At 38.2% G+C, this 25,053-nt stretch overlaps 2 protein-coding genes across 2 annotated transcripts in view; one reads left to right on the forward strand and one right to left on the reverse strand.

Annotated features, from left to right (window-relative positions):
* LOC135471163 (U6 snRNA-associated Sm-like protein LSm4) overlaps nucleotides 1-10,768 on the reverse strand; it is a 36,562-nt gene extending 25,794 nt beyond the window's left edge. The window contains exons 1-4 of the mRNA XM_064750255.1: nucleotides 10,651-10,768; nucleotides 9,218-9,259; nucleotides 8,761-8,859; nucleotides 5,624-5,795 (exon numbers count right to left, since the gene is read on the reverse strand). Of these exons, the coding sequence (XP_064606325.1) occupies nucleotides 5,624-5,795; nucleotides 8,761-8,859; nucleotides 9,218-9,259; nucleotides 10,651-10,653 (316 nt within the window). The 5' untranslated portion in view covers nucleotides 10,654-10,768. The remainder of the gene's footprint in view (nucleotides 1-5,623; nucleotides 5,796-8,760; nucleotides 8,860-9,217; nucleotides 9,260-10,650) is intronic.
* Nucleotides 10,769-11,062: 294 nt separating this feature from the next.
* On the forward strand, nucleotides 11,063-24,684 carry LOC135470507 (prolyl 3-hydroxylase OGFOD1-like). Its single transcript, XM_064749489.1, has 13 exons — nucleotides 11,063-11,424; nucleotides 12,375-12,523; nucleotides 13,559-13,605; nucleotides 14,717-14,817; nucleotides 17,433-17,549; nucleotides 18,237-18,328; nucleotides 19,841-19,969; nucleotides 20,239-20,352; nucleotides 21,206-21,285; nucleotides 21,617-21,885; nucleotides 22,429-22,557; nucleotides 23,022-23,080; nucleotides 24,433-24,684. The coding sequence occupies exons 1-13, from the start codon at nucleotides 11,184-11,186 to the stop codon at nucleotides 24,586-24,588; spliced, it is 1,683 nt and encodes a 560-aa protein (XP_064605559.1). The 5' UTR covers nucleotides 11,063-11,183; the 3' UTR covers nucleotides 24,589-24,684.
* The last annotated feature ends 369 nt before the right edge of the window (nucleotides 24,685-25,053 follow it).

The following is a 25,053-nucleotide window of genomic DNA, read 5'->3' on the forward strand; positions in this document are numbered from 1 at the left end:
TTTTCAGGACTATGAAAAAGGCAGTACAGGCTTAATTAGACTGTCTATTCTCACATATTATCATATTTATTTGATTACCATTTAATATAAAATGAGGTTTGTACAAGTAGGGAAATGGCCAGATTATTTTTCTGATTGTTGTTTCAAATCATACTCAAGAATTTTTCACTTTTGCACTGGTGGTCAGATTTATGAGTGGTCAAAACTGAAGTGCTTGGAATAAACCACAAACTTTTGGCAAGATACTCAGAAACTTTCATATGCCCTGAAAATTTTTTTTTTTATTATGTCTGATCATGATATTTTGAAGATATTCCAGTTTTCTAAGGTTTCACAATCATGTAAATATGTCTTCAATAGGAGAAACTGCCAAAGAAGTCCACATTTTCCACAGATTAAATCTATGATTTTTAAGATTTTTTTTTTATTATCTTACTCCTTTATTCTCTGATAATATTTCCACCTCTCCACTGAAATTAAAAGATTTATTCTGCCCTTAAAAAAGTAAATATAACTGGTGTGGCCTAAAGCATTCTGCAGCTAAAGCACTGACTGTATAGCCTTGCTGGCACCTACTTTATTTATTTATTTATCTGATTGGTGTTTTACACCGCACTCAAGAATATTTCACTTATACGACGGCAGCCAGCATTATGGTGGGAGGAAACCCATGACCATCTGCAGGTTGTTGACAGACTTTCCCACATAAGGCCAGAGAGGACACTTTAGGTCAGAGGGTACTTCTGGTACCTTGATTCCTAGTGTTTAATCCATATAAATGTAATTAATTACTAAAACCTGGGGTATTTAACATGCACTGAAGTCACCTTGATTCTGTCTCGTCAGACATTACACCTGTCAGCTCCAGTTAACCAGGTCAACGTATCAGACCAACCCAGACAGGCGGGTGCTGCTGGTCCGGTGGGGGGAAGAGGTAGTAGAGGTTTGGGCCGGGCCAAAGTCATACAATAAAAGCCTTTGACGTTTAGTATATATGTAGTAGTGACTTTGATTGAGTAAGAAAGAGCTGTGTAATTAAATATATACACTAATATGTATTAGTAGACTTGTATGCATGTACACAGAAGTGTGATACACAAGGAAGATTGATACAATCTCTTAACGTAGGACTTCGGGTATGTAACCTCAAAAAGTTGGATCCCGAAAAATTTTTATGCTAGCTCAGATTCATTTACGGACATGTCTGAGTAGCTACAAACGCAAGTGGAAATGCGGACTCATAAATTTCTCAGTGTTGGATAACTGCATTGAGGAGTTTCGTATGCATTTAATCGGTGGGACACCACATGTATACCATTATGGTTTGAATAAAGCTTAGAGAACACGGTAAAATGTCACACTAAAAACGTCACATTTTAGGCTGGTTGTCCTGGAAAACTGGGCTGGTGAGTTTGCAAGCCACTAGACACTGTACATGTAACTGATTTCTTTCTGATGGACTTTCATATAATAATTTACACAGCGTGATCAATAAAAGCTATGCGCGGCCAAAGTTGAAAATATCAGAAACATTACTTCATCGTACATTTAGTGAAATGAAAAACTTGTTCATCTCCAGTGGTGTATCCACGTGTACATGATAATGATTTTATTTAAGTGATTGTTGTTTTACAGCGTATTCAAGAATATTTCATTTATACGACGGCGGCCATTATTATGGTGGGAGGAAACCAGGCAGAGCCTGGGTGAAACCCACGACCATCCGCAGGTTGCTGGCAGACCTTCCCATGTATGCATGACAATGAATACCATCAGTATCAGTACATGCTAGGTTTGGGAGTACACACATGTATGTTAAAAGCTTCATGTATGCTTTGCCCACTATGCAAACAAAAACATAGCCCTACATCTCATATAATGGTGAATGAGTATCTGGGTCATATGATATACTAGTAACCAGTTCATTATTTAATTATAATATAATTATAATTATAATTATAATATCTCTATTAGAAAAAAAAAACTATTCTTATTCAATGTTAGCTTGGCCATCCATTACACTAATTTGCAGAATTCCAATAATTAAATATCAATTAAAAGTCATATAATTAAGCAATCAAATCAAGACACTACAAATATAAATTCAAAATGAAGTCATAGAATCACCACATTGCTAGATAAAAGTTATTTATTTATTTGATTATTTTTTTTTTTTTTTTTTTTTTTTTTGTGCCTTACTCAAGGATATCTCACTAACATGACAGAGGGCAGCATTATGGTGGGAGGAAACTGGACAGAGCCCGGAAGAAACCCACGACCAAAGCAACGTTTCAAACCATTAGATGAAGGGTTTTTATTCCTTGACTCTCATTGGACAATTCTTACTACATGCATAAAATTTGAAAAATACAAACACTGTTGCCTGATCCTACAGGGATAATTGAGACTGGTTTACTTACTGATAACTTATTAGAGTCTGAATAATTATGTTTTGCTATCTCATAAATCAAATCAAAAAGGTTTCAAAGTAAGTAGGTAAACAAGCAAAAAGTTTTGCCAAAAATGATTTACATTCAGCATGTGAAAGCAAAAAGTCTAGCCATCATACATATGGGAATGTCTGCTGTAGGGCTCATTGGAATTGACCAACACTGTAATTGTGTATGCCGCACTCTGACCTGTAAAGGTGATTTTGAGTGAGTGAGTCCTTGGGGTTTAACGTCATACTTAACAATTTTTCAGTCATATGACGACAAAGGAATCCTTAGAGTGCATGTAATGTGCCTCCTTGTTGCAGGACGGATTTCCACTGCTCGTTGATCTAGTGCTGCTTCACTGAGACGCCTTACTGAAGGCAAGTAAGCCGCTCCGCCCGAGCCATTATACTGATAGGGGTTGACCAGTCGTTGCACTATCCCCTTCATGCTGAACCCCAAGCGAGGAAGTTACAACTTCCTCTTTTAAAGTCTAAGGTGTGACTCGACCCAGGATTGACCCTGGATCTACAGCCCCCTGGGTGATTTTGAAGAGTACAAGAACACACTTACTAGAAGAATATACATCACCCTGTGGACAAATAAAACTGTCATCATGGCATGATTACCAGCATAATTCTCGGCATCTTTAAGCTTTTCTCTGCAAAACTACACATACTCTTTGAGTCACAGAGGTGATTACACCACAACCACTTCAGTACAGTTGTTGTAATGATGATAACGATATTCTGGTATGCTGCCCTACATAGCCTTTATCATAATCACCCCTCCACAGTAACCCACTGTGACTTAAGTGCTTAGTTAACTCCGACACAGACAACATCCTGATTATCTGCCAGCCAAGAAAAAAGATAACCAGGCTGGATAATCTGATTATAGCTCTAGAACAACCTCATTACATAATACATGTTATTACTGCCATTGATCCCTATAACTGAGCTATGGCAATATTGCTAACGTCAGCCGATATAAATAACGTTGTTCAATTCACCAGCTGATGATCAAGTGCGTGATGCCGAGGATATCTTTTATTCTGGGTACTGAGCGCTCGCTCCATTATTTCTTCATGCTGTGTTCTTTGAAAAGGATTTGATGAAGTAAAGTAGTTCACGATTAGGGGCTGAGTTAAAACTAGAGTGACACAAGCAAACAGTTTGGGTAATAGCCCTGGGTTAATTGTCTCCATCATTGGTTTTCCCTAGGGGTCAGGGGAAGCCTGAAGGTTTGGAATGGGGGTGGGGTGCAGTTAAGTTAACAGACTGATCAGGCTTAGGTTAGTTTAGCATCTGTTAAGTGTTTGTTGCCTAAGATGAGATAATCTTACAGCATTTGTTTAGGGGATGGAAGCAGATGTGATTAACACAGAAAATTACTGGGATTATATTGGGACAGTCCAGACACATGGTTGACATGGAAAGTTTACCCTGATTAAAGTGCTAGGGGTTAGAGGACTCATTGCGTGCTCTATAATCAGGCAAAAAAAACCAGATGTCCACTCGCAGAATTACATGTACTTTTTCAAGTGATGGAAATATATATACTGTAAATCTTCAATCTCTTCAACCATGGGGTGTCGTGAAAAACTTCACACAGTCTTATGAAGCTTGCATCTTTAGTCATACAAAGAAATCACATTTAGTGCCATTTTCCTAATCACATTTAGTGCCATTTTCCTAATCACATTTAGTGCCATTTTCATAATAATAATGTGCATAATTTCCTCTGCTTAAAAAGTGCTTATAAATTAGTAGTTGAAAAGGTTGAAGATGTACAAAGCATGGTGGAATTTTTCGTCAGGGATACTTAGAACAAACTGTACACAAAAACTGTTTACATTTAAACTTATCTTACACAAATAATGTACAAGCGCATGATTCATTAACATTAGCCCATTAATCTGTTGTGTGAAAGATTATATGTTGTTCATTATACAGTTGTACATGCACATTGTATTGTTCATTATATTTTGTATTGTAACATTATATATTGTTTTGTTCATTACATACTATATCTTGTTCATTATATAATCACATTTAGTGCCATTTTCCTAATAATAATGTGCATAATTTCCTCTGGAAAAAGTGCTTATAAATTAGTAGTTGAATTGTGTGAAAGATTATATGTTGTTCATTATACAGTTGTACATGTACATTGTATTACATACTATATCTTGTTCATTATATATTATATATTGCTCATTGTTGCGTGAAACATTACATATTATTATAGTGAAGTTAAGCCATATTACCATTGATTCGACTTGAGCACAAAACATCTGATAAAGACAAAAGGATCCCATGTTGTGCTTATGAACATACAGGTGTGTGTCTGATGGCTGCAGTACAAACTGTCTTTCTTGTGGCAGGGTGAGTCTACGCCACCAAAGTGCTGCCGCCACTGAAGTATCATGCTGAAGACACCAGACAGGACACCCCATAAAGTCACACTATATTGACACTAGGCAAGCCTTGCCTGTTTCCTTGCTCTAACCTCTCGGTACTGAGCGCCAAGCGAGGCCACAGCAAGTATCATTTTTTAAAGTCTTTGCTTTGACTCAACCCGGTTTGATCCCAGGTCCCCTCATTGTGCATACAAAAATATGACTTACTGTTAATCACAAAATGTAGTTCCCATTGAGAAGTAACCTTTGATACAACCTCTGCTGAACTACATGCACATACATGTAACACTTTCATTTTTTCAAGTTTGTCTCCTTTTGATGCAACATTTTCTCAAGCTTGTGTCCTTCTCATGCAACATTTTCTCAAGTTTGTCTCCTTCACATGAAACATTGTCTTAAGTTTGTCCCTTTCTCATGCAACATTTTCTCAAGTTTGATACCATTCAAAAACTGGTCCCAATTTGGCAAGATGTTCCACTGTGCCAGTTCACACCTAGTGAATGTGTCAAAGTGTTCAACAGTATCAGTCAAACCCTGGCTGATTTATCAAGTCATTTTTCAACGCTAGTCAGAATTTCTGCTCTGTCTGGCAACGTATTTCTCAATGTCAGTAAAAAAATTTTGTGGCTCAGTTTGGCAAAAGGTTAAGGGATCTCCTGGCCAAGATAAATTTACCACAACTGCACATGCACTTTAAGTAAACAATGTATAAGGATGTAAAAATGACATACCAAACAGAAATAAGGGATGTGAAGAAGCGACTCACCTCTACCTCCCCGTCCTCTCTGACCTCCACGACCTCTGCCCTCTCCACGACCTTTAGACTTCATTATGACCTCCTCTTTTACCATATCAATCACTTCATCAGGTATTCGGAGATATTTGATTGTGCTACCTCTGATGTAACACTCTGGCATTCTCCAAAACCTGTCTCCATCCTAGACAGAAATCAATTTGATCCAAATTTTGGCATATAAAGCAGACAAGAAGCATTAGCTAGGAAAGGTACCATATGGAACAAATCAGCCTTACCCGTACACTTTTACTTCATTACAGGCATTCAGAATGAATTCTTTATATTTATCAAATGCCTTCAACTTTTTCATTTGATTAAGCCGCATTCACATGATGGACTTTCTCATTTCGACTCATCGAATTTGAAGAAAGGCCATGTCAGCACCACCATGTGATTTGTCAAAGGTGACAATCAGATGGAATATTGCATGTCTTATTTTCAACTACTGATGGGTCAACTTTACAAAAAAGAAATGAGAGAAAGCTACAAAGAGAAACACAGATCTGTTGGATGTACAGTTATTATAGCATATAGATGTTCTTTAGTATAACCAAGAATCAAGAAATGCTCATAACTTAATGCCACACCAGCGCTAACACAGCAGAGTCGTTCGCTAGAAATTACCAAGAATACCTATACATATCATAGAGCAGTCCTACTAAATTCTACCATGTTTAAATTTATTTATTGTTGGTGTTTAACACCAAACTCAAGAATATTTCCCTTATACGAAAGCAGTCAGCATTATTGTGGGAGGCAGAGTGCGGGGAAACCCACGACCATCTGCACGTTGCTGGCTAACCTTCCCACTTACAGCCACAGAGGTAGCCAGCATGAGCTGGACTTGAACTCACAGCGACAGTATTGGTGAGAGGCTCATCATGTTTAAATAGAAATGTTCCTCTTGAAGGCCATGCTGGAGACATCAGATATGCATTGTATACCAACAAGACAACCTTCCCAAGTGTGACATATGACATATTGGTGGAAGGCAAAGGCACTTCAACAACCTTCATGCAAGACCACACAAGAGAGCACTGTCAAGCACTTAACGCCACCAGATCCCCGGACAACAAAATGGAAGCATGGGAATCTTGAAACCCCCTGTGGAAGGCCTGTTTTGAACCTGCATCTTAAAAATATGTAAGCATGTAATTCAGCCTTGTGGGGAAAGTTTCACGTGTGAAATAACACATTTTAACAGGAAATGCTAGCATCTTACATGTATGTGGTACTGGAGATTCCGTGTGAGGAATTCACAGTCAATCCACAGTCAAGCTGCTGGACTTGTATAAACAAATATTATCACTGGCCATAGGATCTTGTAAATTTCAGCACCAGCAAGCTGCAATGAGGCAATATGGCTTGGTATTTAAGACACCAATGCATGTGCCATATATTGATCACCTTCCTATAAGGGTTTGGTTGGTGTCAGTTAAATTGAAAGCATACACCTAGGCACAGCTAAGTCCTCAACTTCTTAACATGGAGTTTCAAGGTCAGTTTGAACAATGTATATGTACTTACTTTCAGTTTTGTTGGGAACCCAGAAGTATAAAAATGTGAAATGTAGATATTGTCTCCACTACCTAATCACCCGGTTAGTTGTAGGCAACTGTATTTCACAGTTAAGGGGAGACAACTATTACCATACAGGATGCTTCTGGTAACTGATTTTATCACACCAGTGTTACAGGGTACATAAAATGCATTGGTTTTATTTCATAATGTGCAGATTATCTTGTGTAATAACATATAACAGTGCCAACAGTTTTCAACTTTCATTTTGGGAAGTATAAATGGCTTCAAAGTACAGTTTTCTTGAGGCCTCATTGGCAAGTTTGGAAATTAAGTAGCTTGTAGCGGTGATGTCAACAATGATTCCTGTTTAAAAAGAACTCTGTGGGGGAGAGACCGAATGGGTCTGGCAATTTGGATGCGGCCGTGAAGGGAATAGACAGAATGGGGGTGGGTGTAGGGAAACTAAGATTGCCAAAAGAAGCCATGCGGTATCAGTATACTTGTCACCTTGCCTAAACTGTGGTGACACGGATCACCTGGCTCCGGTCACTTCAGGGGTGTTCACAGAGTTACGAATAAGATCAACGATGACATAATTTCTGAAAAAATGCTACCATGGATGGAAAATATGCCTAACATATAGGTGTAATAAAACAGGTATAAAAATACCTCCAAAATGAAAACTTTTTAACAAAAATTCATTTGGCATAAAAACATAATCTTTGTTTTATAGTTCCTTTTCATGCATCCTTTAGGGTTAAATCCTGGCCTTGGACAATTAGATTGGCCCTCCTGCTTTCATTGTTCAAAGGTCTCTAGGGTGTTAAAGACAATAGCCTGTCAGTGGCACTCATGGAGCCTTGGAGACATGGAGTCTTATAGTCGTTAAAGATCACTTGTCTTCCACGAACGTGGTGTGCAAGTCTGCGTGTCACAGATAGGAATGTGGTTTACTCTCCCTCAGTCCGGTTTCCTCAAGTCATAAAGCTTTATTTCTTTATTTATTTATTTGATTGGTGTTTTCTGCCGTACTCAAGAATGTTTCACTTATAAGACTGCAACCAGCATTATGGTGGCAGAAAACCGGTAAGAACCCAGGGGAAACCCACGACCATCCGCAGGTGGCAGGCAGGCCTTCCCACATATGGCCCCAAAGGAAGCCAGCATAAGCTGGACTTGAACTTGCAACGACTGCATTGGCGAGAGGCCTCTGGGTCACTACGCTGCGCTAGCACACTAACTAACTAGCCATGGAGGCTTCCAAGTCATAAAACTGACAGCTACCATACATGTACCAGTTCAAAATTCTTGAATATGGCAATAAAATCACATAAATAAATAATCACACTGGTAACTGTAAACTCTTCAGAGGTGGCCTACTGACTTAACCAATCACAATGATTTGCATGCAAATGCAGACCAGTGGAGCAAAATGGCCTATCAGTGTTAGGTTCTCTCTCTTCCTTCAGCTATATGTAAACTTTAAGTCCATTCTTTCTACATTTAAAAAATACATGTACCAAGCTCTACAGAGTTTCAGATACCAGAGTTAAAGCAGAGAAAATGACTGGTGAATGCTGTCTTACCCTGGATGTGCAGATCACTTCTCTTAAGTTAATATTCATCCAGTTATCACAACTGACAAGATGACCATTGTAGGTTTCTCCATTCTTTAACTCCACCAACTGAAAAGAATAATAATGCAATTTAAATTGTAAATAGTCGAGCATGCATTGAATCTTCTCTCAAATCCCCTTTCATAAGGCATAAAGCATTTTCATACTCTCAAATCATTTTTATACAAATTACCTTTCAAAAAGAAAAAAAAACGTAAGATGATTAACTACTTTTTGACAAAGTATGATATTTTTATCTGAGAAAAATTCCAAACAAAAAATCATTATGGACAAAAAAATTGAAAAAGATTTTCAATCTAAAACAAGTGAACATGAACTGCAGCTAAACTTTTATCACATATATAATTTATCTGAAATGATACAAAGATAAAAATTTAAAAAAAAAATCAAGAGTTATAATATTTACCATTGGGTGGTTTACTGCTGTTCGCAACAATGAAAGAGGTAACTGCAAATAAATAAAAAATTGTCTAAATGTACATGTGCAGTAGAGTACACGTATTCATCTTCCATTAGAGGAAATGACAATATACAGGGTGTCCCTGAAGTCGTGCACCATCCTGATTTTCATGTTTTTTCTGTGTTTCAGATTTAATACTGATTTAAATTTTTTTTTCTTTCAGAGTTAATTATGGCTAATAAACTAACAGTACAAGAAAGAGTTGAATTGGTTTTTATGTTTGGAAGAGATGGGGCAACACACCGCTCTGTAGCTCAAGCATTCAACCTCAACCTGGATGGTGCGTGACTTCTGGGACACCCTGTAGTGCTGTATTTGTCACTAAACATTTTAGTCAGGGAAATGTAGGTTTTGTTTGACAGATTCTTTAAAAAATTGATGCAACTGCCAAAATTCAAAGTCCTTAACAGAACAAAAACAGCCATGACCTTTTTGAAAATGCATGAAACAGTCAGAAACTTTTGACACCGGTGCATATAGCACAGTGATTGGAAGTTGAATTGAAGCCTGGGTCATATAAACATCACACGTTCATGTGAGCTAGTGGGAGATATTTTTCTCTTCGAGTAAGTCACAGCAGCAACATCGAGAGGACACGATTAGGAGTGGGCTTCCCTTGTGTTCCTGCTTGACACAGAACGCAGTTGTAGCGATGTTCAGGCTAAACTGAAAGGTGCAGCACCTCGACCAGGGCAGGTAACTGCCTCAAGTTTTTAAATGGAGCGTGCTCTGATACAATATTCTGCCCCACCTAATGTCAGAGCAATCTCAGACTACAACCAAAAGTGAAATAGCCGAACTCAGCACTCGGCAATTTTGTCGCACTGAAATTAGAATGGCCTCTCAAAATTGTTACATGGATTACACCAGTTTGACCAGTGGTGCTTATCCGGGCGACCACCAGTTCCCTACCATGTGACCAAGGGGGCTGGTCTCGGACTGCTGGTCGGATAATCCAAGATAGCTTTGATGTGCGTTCTTGCAATATTTTGTTTGGTCAGCGATGGCCTCAAACCAACATCAAAGTGGACGTCATTTAAAAACCTGATGCAGTAACCTGCCCTTGTCAAATATGTTGAGGCTGTCAGTACAACTGCTCGCTTTCAGCTTCACCAAGGAATCTCGGACCCATGCCGCCTAGAAAATAACATATCGACGTTGTGTTCACAATACCCACTGCCACTACAGCTGCATCACGTTTGAGGACATCCTTAGCCGAACAAAATTTTGCCAAACTTCTATCTGCTGGAGAAAGTTTCAATACATCAACAACAACACTAATGAAACATCATTGGCGACAGCCTAAATGAATTAAAGCAAATTCTCATGGAATGCGCACAAAAATTTTATATGTGCACAAATGTTATATATTTCCTCACCATCACTGGAAATTTGTTTCAAATCTTTGAGCGGTATGCAAACACACAATATTCGACACTTCGCTTTCGATTCAGCTTGTCGAAAACAAAACGCACGTGTAGGTTGTTGGTAGTCGTTATTTGCCTTTCAAAAATCGGGATCTAGCTACTATACGGTAGAATTTGTTTGATTCACAATAAACTAGTAACTCAAACTTTCAAACAAGAGGAAATAATTGAAATATTTAAGCGGGATTCTGTTTAAAGTATTACTATATTTTGGAAATTAATTCCAAAATCACGCATAAGATAGATATAACATAATAATACCAAATTCCTTCCAGCCACTTTAGAATCAAGTGCAGTTTTTCTATAGAACAGAGTGCGACATCCGAAAACAAGTCGTTTACGTACCCACGTGGTTCGAGACATTGGTAAACAGTCATGAAAAACATCTGATGATTTATATTTATGTTGTATTTACGCATTTCCTTTTATTGTGGATTTATCAGCGGTTTTTGAGAACGTGAGGAAGTGAGGTGTATGAAGTCAGTATGAGTTCAAAGAGACCAAGTAGCACCTCGGATGACCACGCCTGTGTAAAACAATCGAAGTCGACACCTACAGATCATATAGTTGAGAAGGGCGGGGACTGTCATGCAGTGGACGAAAACGAAACCGCTTCAGATGTGTCGAATGGTTATCTTAATCCTGTTTTTGGAGGCGAGGGCTTTAAAGACTGTCTTGTTGAAAGATACCGGAAAAATGATGGCGCAAACGATGGCTCGTGGACAGGTGAGATCAGCTGTCACCTGATACATATAGCATGCATGCATTTTATATTAACTGCATAAAAATATACACTTGAACACTGGGTACTTGCATTTGCAGCCATCTATCACTTGCTGTGTTTGTATGCTGTGTGTATAGTTTACATTATAGTCTAATGTCTGCAGTTTTTTCTCACCGTTTTCACGTATTTTTTTCTTTTGTAGTCCTGTATAGTAAACATGCAGGATAGCAGCTGGATATTGCAGGCATGATGCATTCTTATGAGTTGGTTCATTCAGCTCCAGCATCCTCTTATATGGCCCTTTGTTCTTATCCACTTCCCAGCATAGTCATCTGACAATAGTGACAGGATGGCTTTTCATGCCCATGCTTCATACAATCAGCCTACTTTCTAAAAGTCATGGCGTAGTCCATATAAATATAATTGGGGACGCATCTGCATACCATAGTTCATTTAGATGCATGTAACTTTTCTGCTCTCAGTTTGCATTGAAAGTCAGTAAATGAAAGTCATTGCAGTTCAGCAAATGTGTGAAATGTGCAGACTGACACCTTCATTTTGTCTCAGCTGCCACAGTACAAATTATTCTATACCATACTAGCTCAGGGTATAATTATTAAGTAATATCTCATCAGAATGTACACTGGCAGCCATTTCATCTGCATGTGTTGACCGCAAACATTACAGTATTCCTTGCCTCTTGAATAATGGACCTTACCAAAAGTTACAAGTATCTTTTTTCATGTCCTGGTCATACATGGCTGATGCACTGAGTTGATGGCAGCTTGATATTAAAAAGAAGGTCAGGTACATACAGTATGTGCCTGTTCATTTGCATAAACCAGGCCACCATCATTTAAGTGTAAATTATTTGGTACTGCATTATTCACCAATCAAATTTATAGTGGCCTAAATATATAAAACAAGATATAACAACATTTCTGTTTTTTAGACTCTGGTGTTACACTTCACAGTGTGCCTTTTAAGTGCTGTGAACTGAAGAATTTCATTGAGGAAGATGGGTATTTGAAACGATTAAAACAGGACCTGGAAAGCCTAAAATTCTTCCCAAAGAACAATGATTTGTACAAATTCCACCAGGTCAGTCAGTTTTAGTTTAATAATTGTTATCTACATGTATATGCATGTATGATGACATGTAAACATGATCACTATTGTTTCAAAACTGTTTTGTCCATTTCTGGAGCGGTAGATCCAGGGTCAGTCCTGGGTCAAGTTACACCTAAGTTGTAACTTTCTCACTTGGCGTTCAACATGAAGGCGATAGTGCAATGACTGGTTGACTCGTATAAGTATAATGGCTCGGGCGGGGTGGCTTACTTGCCTTCTGTAAGGCATCTCAGTAAAGTAGCACTAGGTAAAAGAGCGGTGGAAGTCCGTCCTGCAGCAAGGAGGACACTTGCACTCTAAGGATTCCTTAATCGTCATATGACTGAAAAATTGTTAAGTACGACGTTAAACCCCAAGCACTCACTCAAAACTGTTTGTATAAAGTTTAAGGTACTGCTGTATGTAATTGCTGGATATTTATTGAGCTTTACTCTAAAATGTGCACCGGATGACTGTCACAAAATCACATGCATTTGTTTTATTATGGCTAAGCTGTATGGTATATTATGTAAAATTTGCCCATTAAATGCATTTTTACTGGCAAATAAATGCCATGAAATCTTAATTTTGGCGCTGAAACAGTTTTCCAGTAGGAAATCGTCATACCTTCCAAGCAATCCTGAAAAACACCTTCTGAGGATGTTGGACCTCACAGAGCAGTGCAAAATGTGAAAGTTAGTCATGGGTGAATTTTTAAATCATTTACTGTACATTGTAAAATTTGGACACAGGCATTGAATCTTAAACAGAATCAAAGACAAAAGCTTGTCAGCTCGACAACAACTTGTCAGCTTGACAACAGCTTAAGATCAATGTATAATTAAATCTAAAACAATCAGATTTAACCGAGCCTGTCCTGGTGGCATGTACTTATTTTATGTTTATATTAATAATATAGTTTTGCTGCTTAGACTCTATGCTGCCATTTTAAGAAGGCATAAATGTAAGTGTGCTTTCTGTATATCATTTGATATACATTTATTGAGCTGATGTATTGGTTTGCAGAGTGATGACTTGAAGACTGTCAGTCACCAGTCAATTCAACACCTCAGGTATGAATTTTTGAATAGGCGTAGTTTCAATAATGTACCGGTATTGAGGGCTATACTCTTACTGTGATGTGGGTACAGTCCCAGAACGTGACAGTGAATTCTCAGGATTCTTCCGCCCCACCGGGGCTTGATGAAAATAATTGTCATCAGTGCTCATATGGCTACTGAAGCCTGACTTGGCTTGTTCACATGCTTTAAGGGCTGACAACTATCATTACAGCTATTAAGACTTTGGTCAGTGATGTCACAAGTTTGAATCCAGCTCTCGCTGTTCAAGCTGTGGCCTTAAGGAAAGAGGTTTTTTGTGTAGCTGGTGAGTTTCGGTTGTCTATTGCCAGCGGATCATTTTCTTCCACCCATAAACCTGACCATCCATCATGTAAGCAAAACATCGTTGAGCACTGCATTAAACGCGAATCAATCAACCAGTCATTCATTAATGAGGCCACAAAGGCCTCAAAAGTTGATCACTGTTATTTCTGTTATCGTGTTATTTCTGGTATTTCTGTTATTGTGTTATTTCGCCTTTCTTATTCAGAAATAAACAATGGCAAAGGGCACCTCAGAAGTGGATTACTGTTATTTCTGTTGTGTTATTTCGCCTTTCTCATTCAGAAATAAACAATGGCAAGTTGGTCATAGTTATTTCTGTTATCGTGGTATTTCACCTTTATCATTCAGCACCTCAAGAGTTGATAACTGTTATTTCTGTTATCGGGTTATTTCACCTTTCTCATTCGGAAATAAACAATGGCATAGGGCACCTCAAAAGTTGGTCACAGTTATTTCTGTTATCGTGGTATTTCACCTTTCTCATTCGGCATCTCAGAAGTTGATCACTGTTATTTCCGTTATCGTGTCGTTTCAGTTTTCTCATTCAGAAATAAACAATGGCATAGAGCACCTCAAAAGTTGATTGCTATTATATCTGTTATCGTGTTATTTTACTTTTCTCATTTGGAAATAAACAATGGCATGCATCACAAGTTGACCACTGTTATTTCTGTTTTTGCGTATGTAGGAGCTGGAAACATTTTTGTTACAGTAGTGAAAGTTGTTCGCCAGAAACATATATGTATTCTATGAATTTGTAAATACCTTCTTTTATCAGGAAAATATTATTCACCGATTTCCGAGCTTGGTTAATCTCTGTGACAGACATTCTTCTCGATGATACAGTGGACATGTCCTGTTCCTTGTACAGATCAACAGGTTTGTGTGTTTGGTTAGGCAGCATCCCCGTGTATCCATTTCTGTTCGTTCAGCAAACTAAAAATGCCCAGTCAGATCAGCCATTCCTTGCTTAAACGGAATACTGCCACAGCGTTATTTGGATCATTTTTCTCTCTCTTGTCTGAAGCAGTATTCATTCTTTTGGGAGATGGCCTTAGAAAAACATCCATTGAAAACTTCTGGAGAAGTTCTATGCAGGTTTTGAGAGCATGTATGACAAAGGAAGCTGTGGGCTCAATGTACACAATATTGCATCACTGCATCACAATAATGCATCACTCCTTAAGTCTTCACATGGCACAGGGTGTGTTATGAAGCAAATAATGGAAGTGAAAGAAGCTCGAGCTTTTCTCAGGATGTCAGGTATGGTTTGAGATGTAACATCAAAGAGGTTATCATGCACCCAGGAAGTAGTGAACTGTATTCTTGTTGGAAAGCTTTATCCCGTACCACAGGGATTTTGTGAAACACTGGTGGTAAGACAATTTGACAAGGACTACTTGAAAAATGCAAGTAGGATTATTGTGAAAGGACAAAAACTGTATTCATCTGAATATTCTAGGATGTCCAGAAGAACATGTAATATTGTTCTGTTAACAAAGGTATTGTAGCTGTTAAACACTTCCTTGTGGACACAAAAGTTTGGCGTGTTTTTGCTTACATTCAAGAATTCCAAAAAACAAACTTTTGGTCTCACTTGTCAGCTGGAAAACATCTTACTGGTGTGAAGTCGACAACAGAGTTCAGTGTTGTTCCTGTAGAGGACTTGGTGGAGACATTAGTGTATATTCCACACCCGCAGTTAGACGTGGGACTGGTTGCAAGACGTCCCAACAAGCATGGCCATGCTTTATTTAAATAGTTTATCATGCAGGTGAATGACCATTCAGGACATGTAACATTTTCCAGGGACTTCCACCCACACTCTGATGCCCTTGTCAGTTTGAGAGGTTGTTGATATTGGATAATTTCAAGCCAATTCCTTATCTTGCTTGGCACAGTACATGTTGCAGTAATATCTCAAAATCCATAAATAAACGAAATTACACCTCTATTCTGTATATTTTATGTATGCAAGGCTTTCCCATTTCATGGTGTAAGACATGTCTGAACAGTGAGGAATTCTTAATTCACAGATGTAGTTTTCTCTGAAAGCTTGGTGTCTTAAACTTGTATGTCACTGTCGGACTGTTCAGCAAAAGTTCATCATCAAAGATAATGGAAATGGCATGAATTTCAGTTCATGAGAAACTTGCTCTACCTGTCATGAAAGTTCAGCATGATTTCATTAACTGGAATAATGCAGATTTCCTCAACTTTTAAGGTTACAGCACTGTTATTTTCCATGGCATTAAAGTTCAACAAATAATTTTTATCTTATCAGAGATTTTAATGAATTTTAACTGATGTCAATATTGTTCATACTTATTCATGAAGAGTTCTGAAAGCCTGATTATAAGCGTTCTTATGGTTCACGAAGTTTCATCAAATTTCCCTAATGTAGTTCCTAATAATTCTCCTGAATATAAAATGTTCATCATCTGTTCATGAATTCTCCTACTGAATATTTCATGAATCACAGTTCATGAACAATTGTGGTGAACAAATGATGAGTAATCATGAACCAATATGAACATTTCATGAATGTTCATCAAGTGATGAACTTGGCTTCAAAGGGGTTCAGACCCATACAGTCTATCTGCAGCCATATTTATGTTATAACCAGCCTTTAACCAAAGCTACACAGAGATCCCTTGTCCATACGTTACAATAAATGAATTTTAGTTTTAGAAGTTTTAGATTTAAGTGTACATTTTCAAAAGACTTATGGGCTTATATTATGTTTTCTGTAGGTCTTGAGCAATTTAAACATTTTCAGTAGCATTACACAAATACATCCCTATGTGTCATAACATAACAGTTACTGCTTTATGGCACATGTGTAAAAAAACCTTGCGCTGGGTTAACACCGACGTACAGCAAACAAAGAATAAAAGAGTGCAGAAGTCCAGCGAAGGATTGCATGTTGTGCATTTGGCCACCAGTGATGATGATGGTCTCTTTGATGATAAAGTGGACATTGAAAATATTCAGTGTAAATTGAATATTGATGTCATCACTGCCATCAGATAATTTGATAGCCTGATGGTTTTCTCCTAAAGCTCGTTTGTCAAGGAATTTTTCATGCACTGTGCTTTCATAGGCCTGCCAGCAGCCTGCGTATGGTTGTGGGTTTCACCCAGGATCTGCCTGGTTTCCTCCCACCATGATGCTGGCCACTGTCGTATAAATGAAATATTCTTGAGTACGGCGTAAAACACCAAACAAAAAAATAAATAAATAAATAAATCATTATCCTGTGATGCCATTGCTTACTATGCATTTCTGAGTTCAAGTCCAGTTCATTCTGGCTCCCTCTCTGGCCTTATGTGGGAAGGTCTGTCAGCAACCTGCGGATGGTCGTGGGTTTCTCCCGTGCTTTCCCGGTTTCCTCCCACCATAATGCTGGCCGCTGTCATGTAAGTGAAATATTCTTGAGTACGGCGTAAAACACCAATGAAATAAATAAATAACTATGCGTTTCATTCGATCAGATACCCTACTGTGTCACGACGATGAATTAGAGGGGCGGAGAATAGCATTTATATTTTACCTGGTACCCCCGTGGACACCGGAGGATGGGGGAAGTCTAGACTTGTTTGGTGTAGATGGTAAGGTCTTACATGAGTTTTTATCTAAAAAAAAACATCGTCAAGTTAAAGCACATTACATGTAGCTTGGTTTTATAGTGACAGTTTCACATTTATCTGGTTGTTTTGTTAAGGCTGTATGACACAATGACAGGAGTGGAATGAAGCTATGACATGTCTGCTTCCTAAGCTGCGTTCTGGCGATGCTGTTTATTTTTTGTTTGATAAATGACTCTAGCTCTAATTGTTAGTGTTTTATTATTATTATTATTATTATTATTAATGTCCAATACATGTACATGTATGTAACACAGGAAACAAATGAATTGACAGACAAGTGTTGACTTTGTTACATGTAAGATAACCCTCTGTCATATATAGCATAGAAGTTAAAATTCATTGAGCAGAGCATTAATCAGCAATCAAATAAATAAAGAGATTACTGTAAAGCCTACCCTGAACTAAGTTGTGTAAAGTGTTAAGGGGCCCTCTGTGGCCTCTGTGGTTTGTGTGCCAGGGCGGCACAATGACCCAGGAGCCTGCCATCAATGCTGTCACTGTGAGTTCAAGTCCTGGCTTCCTCTCCTGTCGTACGTCGTACTTGTTTCTTAGAAGATTTGTCACTAATAATGACATAAAATAGTAATTCTGCTTTTGGGTCTGAAGGAATGTTGCTAGAACACTGATGTGAGACTCTTATCATTACAGACAATGGCCAGCCCAGTGACATCGTGAAAAGTATCTCACCAGAGTGGAACAAGCTAGTATTCTTTGAAGTTACACCCGTCTCATTTCATCAGGTCTCTCTGATCTTCTTTTTGTCAGCCATCATTAATTCTTTTGCCGTGCTACTGTATTTGGCTATTCTGCTGTAAGTTTTTTTTATACCCCAGAGAACAAAGTTAGTGAGGTGTGAGTGTGTGTGTGTGAGGGGTGGGGGGAGTTATACTGGACTCACCTTGTCTGTCCGTCTGTATGTCTGTAGGCACGGTTTTGTCCATGCATCTCCTCCCAAACTACTGGGAGGATTTTGATTAAACTCTGCATACATCTTTCCTGTAATCTGTACTTGTAAATATGTAAGTTTAATTAGAGTGTGGTAATTATTTTCATAATTATTGTCCTTCTGATACTTTATGCAATAATGGATTTTCATGTACACTCTAGTTACTTTTGATTGCTACATTTCTGTGTTCAAATTGGATGTACCAGTAGTGCAATCAGTGACAATAGCTATTTAATTGCATGGTTTTTGGTGCAGTATAAGTTGCTTCAAGACACAAGACAATCAGGATCGGGGAATTTTAGAAGGCTGGCTGCAGCTTCTAGGTTTACTCTGAGATTGATTGGCCATGTTCTCTGCATAGTAGCTTCTACATTGACCACCCTGAATCATTACATTCGCTACCCTGGAGTGGTAGTCCTTTCATTTGTGCTGTCCGCCAAGTATCAAGGCTCTGTGTCAAAAAAAAAGCAGGTTTCCCGTGATCTTCCCGTGAGACTATGCATGTACCAGAGATTTTTGGGCAAACACCAGATGAGTGTGAATCCATTTAAATTATGCTATTGTTTTAGAATAGCCCAAATAATGACCTTTCACAAAGTATCAGCCTCTTTTAAGGGTATTTTACCGTTCAGTATCAGTTCAAAATCGGTAATAATGTTTGTTAAATTTTATAATGCCCTATAACTTTTTCAGAATTTAGAATAATTTTAAAACTACAGTTTTTTTTGTCAATAATCTGTAGTGTAGCATCTTTTAAAGAATTCTAAATTCATACCACCTCAATATTCTTGAAGAATAAATACCCTAGCATTGTAATTAACTCAAAATATAACTGACATGCTCAACTGCTCAAACAGCATCCAAACTTTGAAAACCATCATTTTCAAATCACAAAACTCGGGTTCTTCATTACTTCTCTTCATTATTAAAACAATAATTTAATAATGTTAGATGTCAAACATTTCGTGTTTTGTCATTTTAATGGTACATACTTAGTTTCAATCAAAATATTCCTCGAGTTTATGTTTTTCGATTCTATTCAGAAATGGCGGTCAGCAAAGATCAGCTGGCTGTTGATGCACCAGTCCCATTTGTATCAACTGTGACGTTATGCTTTTTTAAAAGTATTCCGGAACATCTACATGTAGGTGGTATGTAGTCAGAATTACTTCATGATTAAAGGATTGTGTAGCATACAGAAAACAACATGCTCAAAAAGGCTCGAGTTCTGTGACTGATCCTCAGACCAAATGCTACTAAGTGCACTAGTCATTCAATCAGTCAATCACTGGTGTCTTCCCCCCAGGTGAGTGAAGTGTTAACAGAGGAGAAGTGTCGCCTCTCAGTGAGTGGTTGGTTTCACGGACCCCCCATAGACCGACCTCAGCCTCATTCTGAAGTCCCATCTCCTCTGGAGCCTTGCTTGACAGTCGATGTACGTAAGTTTCACAGCATCATCACCACCTACAGTTTAGTAGTGTCTATAAAAGTGTTTCCGTTCACTAATTTATTCAATGTTTTTTTTTGTTGTCCTTGCAAAGAGAGACAAATTTTGAATACTATTTTTGCCAATAAAATATGCTCTGATTCTTGAAGCAGTAAAAAGTGACCACCCAAAAACAAGAACACCTCACCACTTTGACACCACTAAGTTTTTAAGCTTGATGTGTACTGACATATGTTTTATTGGTATGTTGATAACAGGAGCAGCTCTTCTACCAGTGGATCAATCCTCAATACCTGGATATCAATGTACAGTCAGAGATACAAGACAGGTTTGAGACAGAATCGGAGATCGAGTTGCAGGATTTTATCAATGTGAGCAGTTTATGACATAATCTAGCCACACCCCCATTGTGTTCCGTATTTGGTTAAAAATGAAATAAATATCTTGGTGTGTCAAGTAAATTTCCTGAGGCACCCGAATCAGTTACCTTGTAGCCCAAAAAGTTACTTTGAAAAGTTACTTGTAGCCAAATAAATTACTTGTTAAGGAATTGATGTACATAAATAAATCAGCTTGTGGCCAAGTAAATCACCTGTTGACCAAGCAAATCATCTTTTAGCCAAGTAAATCACCTGTTAGCCAAGTAATTCACACAGTGGTCAAGTAAAGCACTCAGCTGCCAAGTAAATCCTGCAATGACCAAGTAAATCAATAACGACCAAGTAAATCAGTCAGTGACCAAGTAAATCACCTGATGACCAAGTAAATCACCTGATGACCAAGTAAATCACACAGTGACCAAGTAAATCACACAGTGACGAAGAAAATCACACAGTGACCAAGTAAATCAGTCAGTGACCAAGTAAATCACCTGATGACCAAGTAAATCACCTGATGACCAAGTAAATCACACAGTGACCAAGTAAATCACACAGTGACCAAGTAAATCACCTGATGACCAAGTAAATCACACAGTGACCAAGTAAATCACCTGATGACCAAGTAAATCACACAGTGACCAAGTAAATCACCTGATGACCAAGTAAATCACCTGATGACCAAGTAAATCACACAGTGACCAAGTAAATCACCTGATGACCAAGTAAATCACCTGATGACCAAGTAAATCACCTGATGACCAAGTAAATCAACGAGCACGTGGCATGCGACATTAGCATGATGATGATTTATCATTTGAACACAAAAATGTTTCGCTTTTCACAGCCACAAATGTATGAAAGTTTGTTAGAAGTTCTCAAGAACAGAAGTTTACCCTGGGCAAAACGAGGGCCACCAAATAAAAGGTATTTTTTGGACAGTTTACCGAATCTAACCCTTGTCTGAGAAGCTGTACTAAGTGTGCTAACAGTGTTTATGTTCCTGAAAATGCTTACGCAACAGTCAGTTTTAATAGCTGCTGTCAGAAACCACTGTGGTTGCTAGCCACAGTGTAGTTCCAAAGTCTCCTAATTTTTGTCGGTGCCATCATTTGTGGATTATCATGAATGTTTGGTCTGTGTCAGCAGTGCATTCATCAAGTCATGTTCTAGTTAGGGCAGTGCGTTGATGTATGTGACTATCTGTCATTTTCTGTCAGCTAATTAATCAGTCAGTCAAATAATACCTACTTTTCAGGTGTTACTACCAGCTTGACCCAGGCAGTTATCCTTCTGTTCTCGTCAACTGTGTCCAGTTTTTCCGCTCAGACGCGATGTTTGTGGTATTGTCTAATCTAACTGGGTTGTCCTTGCACGAGCTGGTCATGAGCGATGAGGAGGGGGAGGAGAAATCCACGGAACAGCCTCATGCCCCAGGAGCTAATGGGGAAAAGGAGGACAAGTCGGATGAACAGCCAGGTGCATCAGCAGCCAATGGAAAGGTTGGGGGGAGACAACTCAATGAAGGTAACAGTGATGGGGACTGCCGTATTCAGATTCAAGCGAATGACTCTGGTGGTGGATCTGCATCTGCCTTGTATTAAAGCAGTAGATTTAAGTTTTAACCTCGACAAAGTTATACCTAAAACTTTAAACTTGGTAACATTGAATTCATGCTTTAGCACGTTCTACTGTCAATGCTACATATATATATGAATTATTTTACAGCATCAATAGCCGAGCCATCATACATTATTTAGGGGCTATAATCATAAAATATATTCTTTATACCTGTTTATGTACACTTCTCTAGATTATATTTTTTGACATTATGAATTGTTTTTTAAAGTTATTTTTTTTTCCCCCTCAGATTTGGAGGTTTCCATTATCACATCGAAAACCATTTACATGCATGGTCTCCAGGTTTTGTTTGTGTTAAGCTATAACTGTTCATTCACTGTTTAGAATGATATAGTGAGTAAGCACTCTATACAGCAGGGTGACATGATATGACACCAACACCATTAACATAAGGAAGAAACCATTCATCAGTGTTGTGTTGTTATTCAGGGGCCGGTCCATGTTGTCGTGGGGAGGTGAGGTGTTGGAGGCCTGGGTGTTACACCCTCATGGCCGATACAGATCTTTGTGAAACAGCAGAGTTTGCTTTAGATGCCAGATATTTCATTGGATGTACTGGTGAGTTATCTCCCTTGGGTGAGCCTCTTTGTTCGGTTTCTTCAGTGTGGTAAAAATCAGAAAGAACATGATGCATAAGTACCCGTCGTCTTGATTTATAAGAAATTGTTCCATGGGAAGTTTTGGACTAAGTTGCCAATTATACATGTAATCAGATTTTCTAAGATCAGAACAATTGCAAGATATGCAAAAGACTTTATATGTGTAGAAGGAGTTTTGTGTCTGCAAAGCAATGCAAAAAATGTCCAGGCCAACCTGAAACAACAACCTTTTCTCTGCAAACCTGTACATACATATACAAGTAGATGTTCATATTGGATATTAAAATACCTGTGTATAAGAAAGGTAACATGTGGACAAGTCATAAGATTATTGGTAACAGTGATTCTGTTGGGAAAACTGACCTTATAAAAAGGAGAAACAGATATAAAATGCATATGCTGATGGTGTTGGCAATTTTTCAGATTGGCAAACACAATATGGAGGATACACATCTTATATTGTCAAAGATGAGGACGAAGAGGTGAGAATACTACGTGAAAAAATTCAGATGTGAAACATCAAATTTTTAATACTTTTTGGGAACAAACTGTTCTTGTGGAATTGTGTTTGTTTTAAAAATGCATGCGATGATAGTTCAGTATAAATTTCATAATTTACATCGGAACTGAAACGTAAAACATATAAACCAAAACATACAGCCACAGTTGATTATAGTTTTAAGTTTAATACTCAAGTGTGCTATGAATAAGGCACATTAACATTGTAAACCTACATTTTTAAGCAGACTTACTTGAGCCTGGCTGTCTTTTTCAAGTATTTTCAGTCGCACGTTTTCACTCATTTCTTCACTCAGCTAAACTGGCTCTTATAATACATGGCAGAAAATATATATTTATGTATTTATTTATTTATATGATTGGGGGCCTGTGTGACAGATATGGTTAGCGTGCTAGTAAGGACGCAAGAAATACTCAAGAATATTTAACTTATGCAATAGTAGTAAGCATTATGGTGTGAGGTAGCTAATTAATACTGGTATATATAAAGACAAGAAATAAGATAGTTGACCATGAAGGGTTTCTTTTTCCATTGTTTTCACACAGGGCACTTGCTGGACTTTTCAGATTCCCCTTAGGGACAATAGCTAGTCATAACTAATAATAACTTAATTTTCATTAATATTAAAGATCGTGTGTACGATTTCAGCCCGTGCTGGCTTTCCAGTGGCTTTGTATCAGAATTGTCTGGTACAAAGCCGAGTTTGCACTCTTTTATCAGTAAAGGTAGAAAATGTCCAACTGTGTCGCGTGACCTGTCAAAAATGTTAGATAGCTATTTTTGATCACATTTACGGTTGACGAACGATGAGAAAATTGAGGAGCTGAACATTGGTGAACTTGAGAAGTTCCTAAAGGAAATAGGTGTCATTTGTGCCCTGGAACAGGGCGAGACACCTGATAGGCAATCTGTGTTGATACTGATTTACCTATCATTTTTCATAGGGCATATGATACAATAGGGCTGCTATTACATTAATTTATTTATTTGATTGGTGTTTTATGCCATACTCAAGAATGTTTCACTTATACGCCGACGGTCACCATTATTGTGGGAGGAAACCGGGCACAGCCCGGGGGAAACCCACGACCATCCGCAGGTTGCTGTCAGACCTTCCCACGTACGGTCAGAGAGGAAGCCAGAGTGAGCTGGCTATTACAGAGTTCCAACTCAAACTTCCATATTAAAGAATATTTTCTCATAATTTGATGCATGCATCCTATATTTACATGTGCCTTCCAACTTTGCAAACTTTGTTATTGAAATACTTATTTCTGTTTTGAAGTGAACTCTGTTGGTTATTTCTGGTTTCAGTTATTGACTGTAAACCCGTTCCCCAACTCTCTGGCTCTGGTGTACAGAGACTGTGACACCATGCAGTTTATCAAACACATCAATCACACAGCCTCTCAGAGAGAGAATCCTGAATTCTGCGACGTGTCATTTGTGTATTATGAGAAAAGCTCATAATATTGTTTTATTTATATACATGTACATGTATCTACCAGCATGATTTGGCAGAACAATTTTGATTATTGAAGAGAACAGTGTGTATTTACCTGCATAAAGATCTTAAATTGTATGAAATTGTATAGCAATATGCCACAGAGTTGTTTTAATTAAAGCTTTTAATTAAAGTTTTAATTCTGTTTTAGACTTTGCTTCATGTCTTTTATGGATTTCTTCAGAATAATATTCTACGCATGATTTCCAGTGAAATATGAAGTACATGTAGCCCTGTTGAACTTCAGTCATTCTCACTTTAACAAATCACTTTTCACATAAGTTTGTTCCACAAAGCCTGGTTTCTTCATCCTAGCCCATTTTCCTCTACCCATCTTGGTTTCCTCCACTCAGCCTGGTTTCCACCACCCAGCTCACTTTCCTTTATCAAGACTGATTTCTTCCACCCAACCTGCTTTCCTTTGCCCAGCC

The sequence above is a fragment of the Liolophura sinensis genome, chromosome 7, assembly GCF_032854445.1.
Source record: "Liolophura sinensis isolate JHLJ2023 chromosome 7, CUHK_Ljap_v2, whole genome shotgun sequence".
Classification (NCBI taxonomy): domain Eukaryota; kingdom Metazoa; phylum Mollusca; class Polyplacophora; order Chitonida; family Chitonidae; genus Liolophura; species Liolophura sinensis.

Bases quoted from the DNA above. Each gene is read 5' to 3' on its own strand.
- LOC135470507 (XM_064749489.1), top strand. From the start codon at position 11,184: ATGAGTTCAAAGAGACCAAGTAGCACCTCGGATGACCACGCCTGTGTA. The intron at 20,353-21,205 runs GTGAGCAGTTTA...CGCTTTTCACAG, and splicing joins AGTTGCAGGATTTTATCAAT to CCACAAATGTATGAAAGTTT. The intron at 21,286-21,616 runs GTATTTTTTGGA...CCTACTTTTCAG, and splicing joins CGAGGGCCACCAAATAAAAG to GTGTTACTACCAGCTTGACC.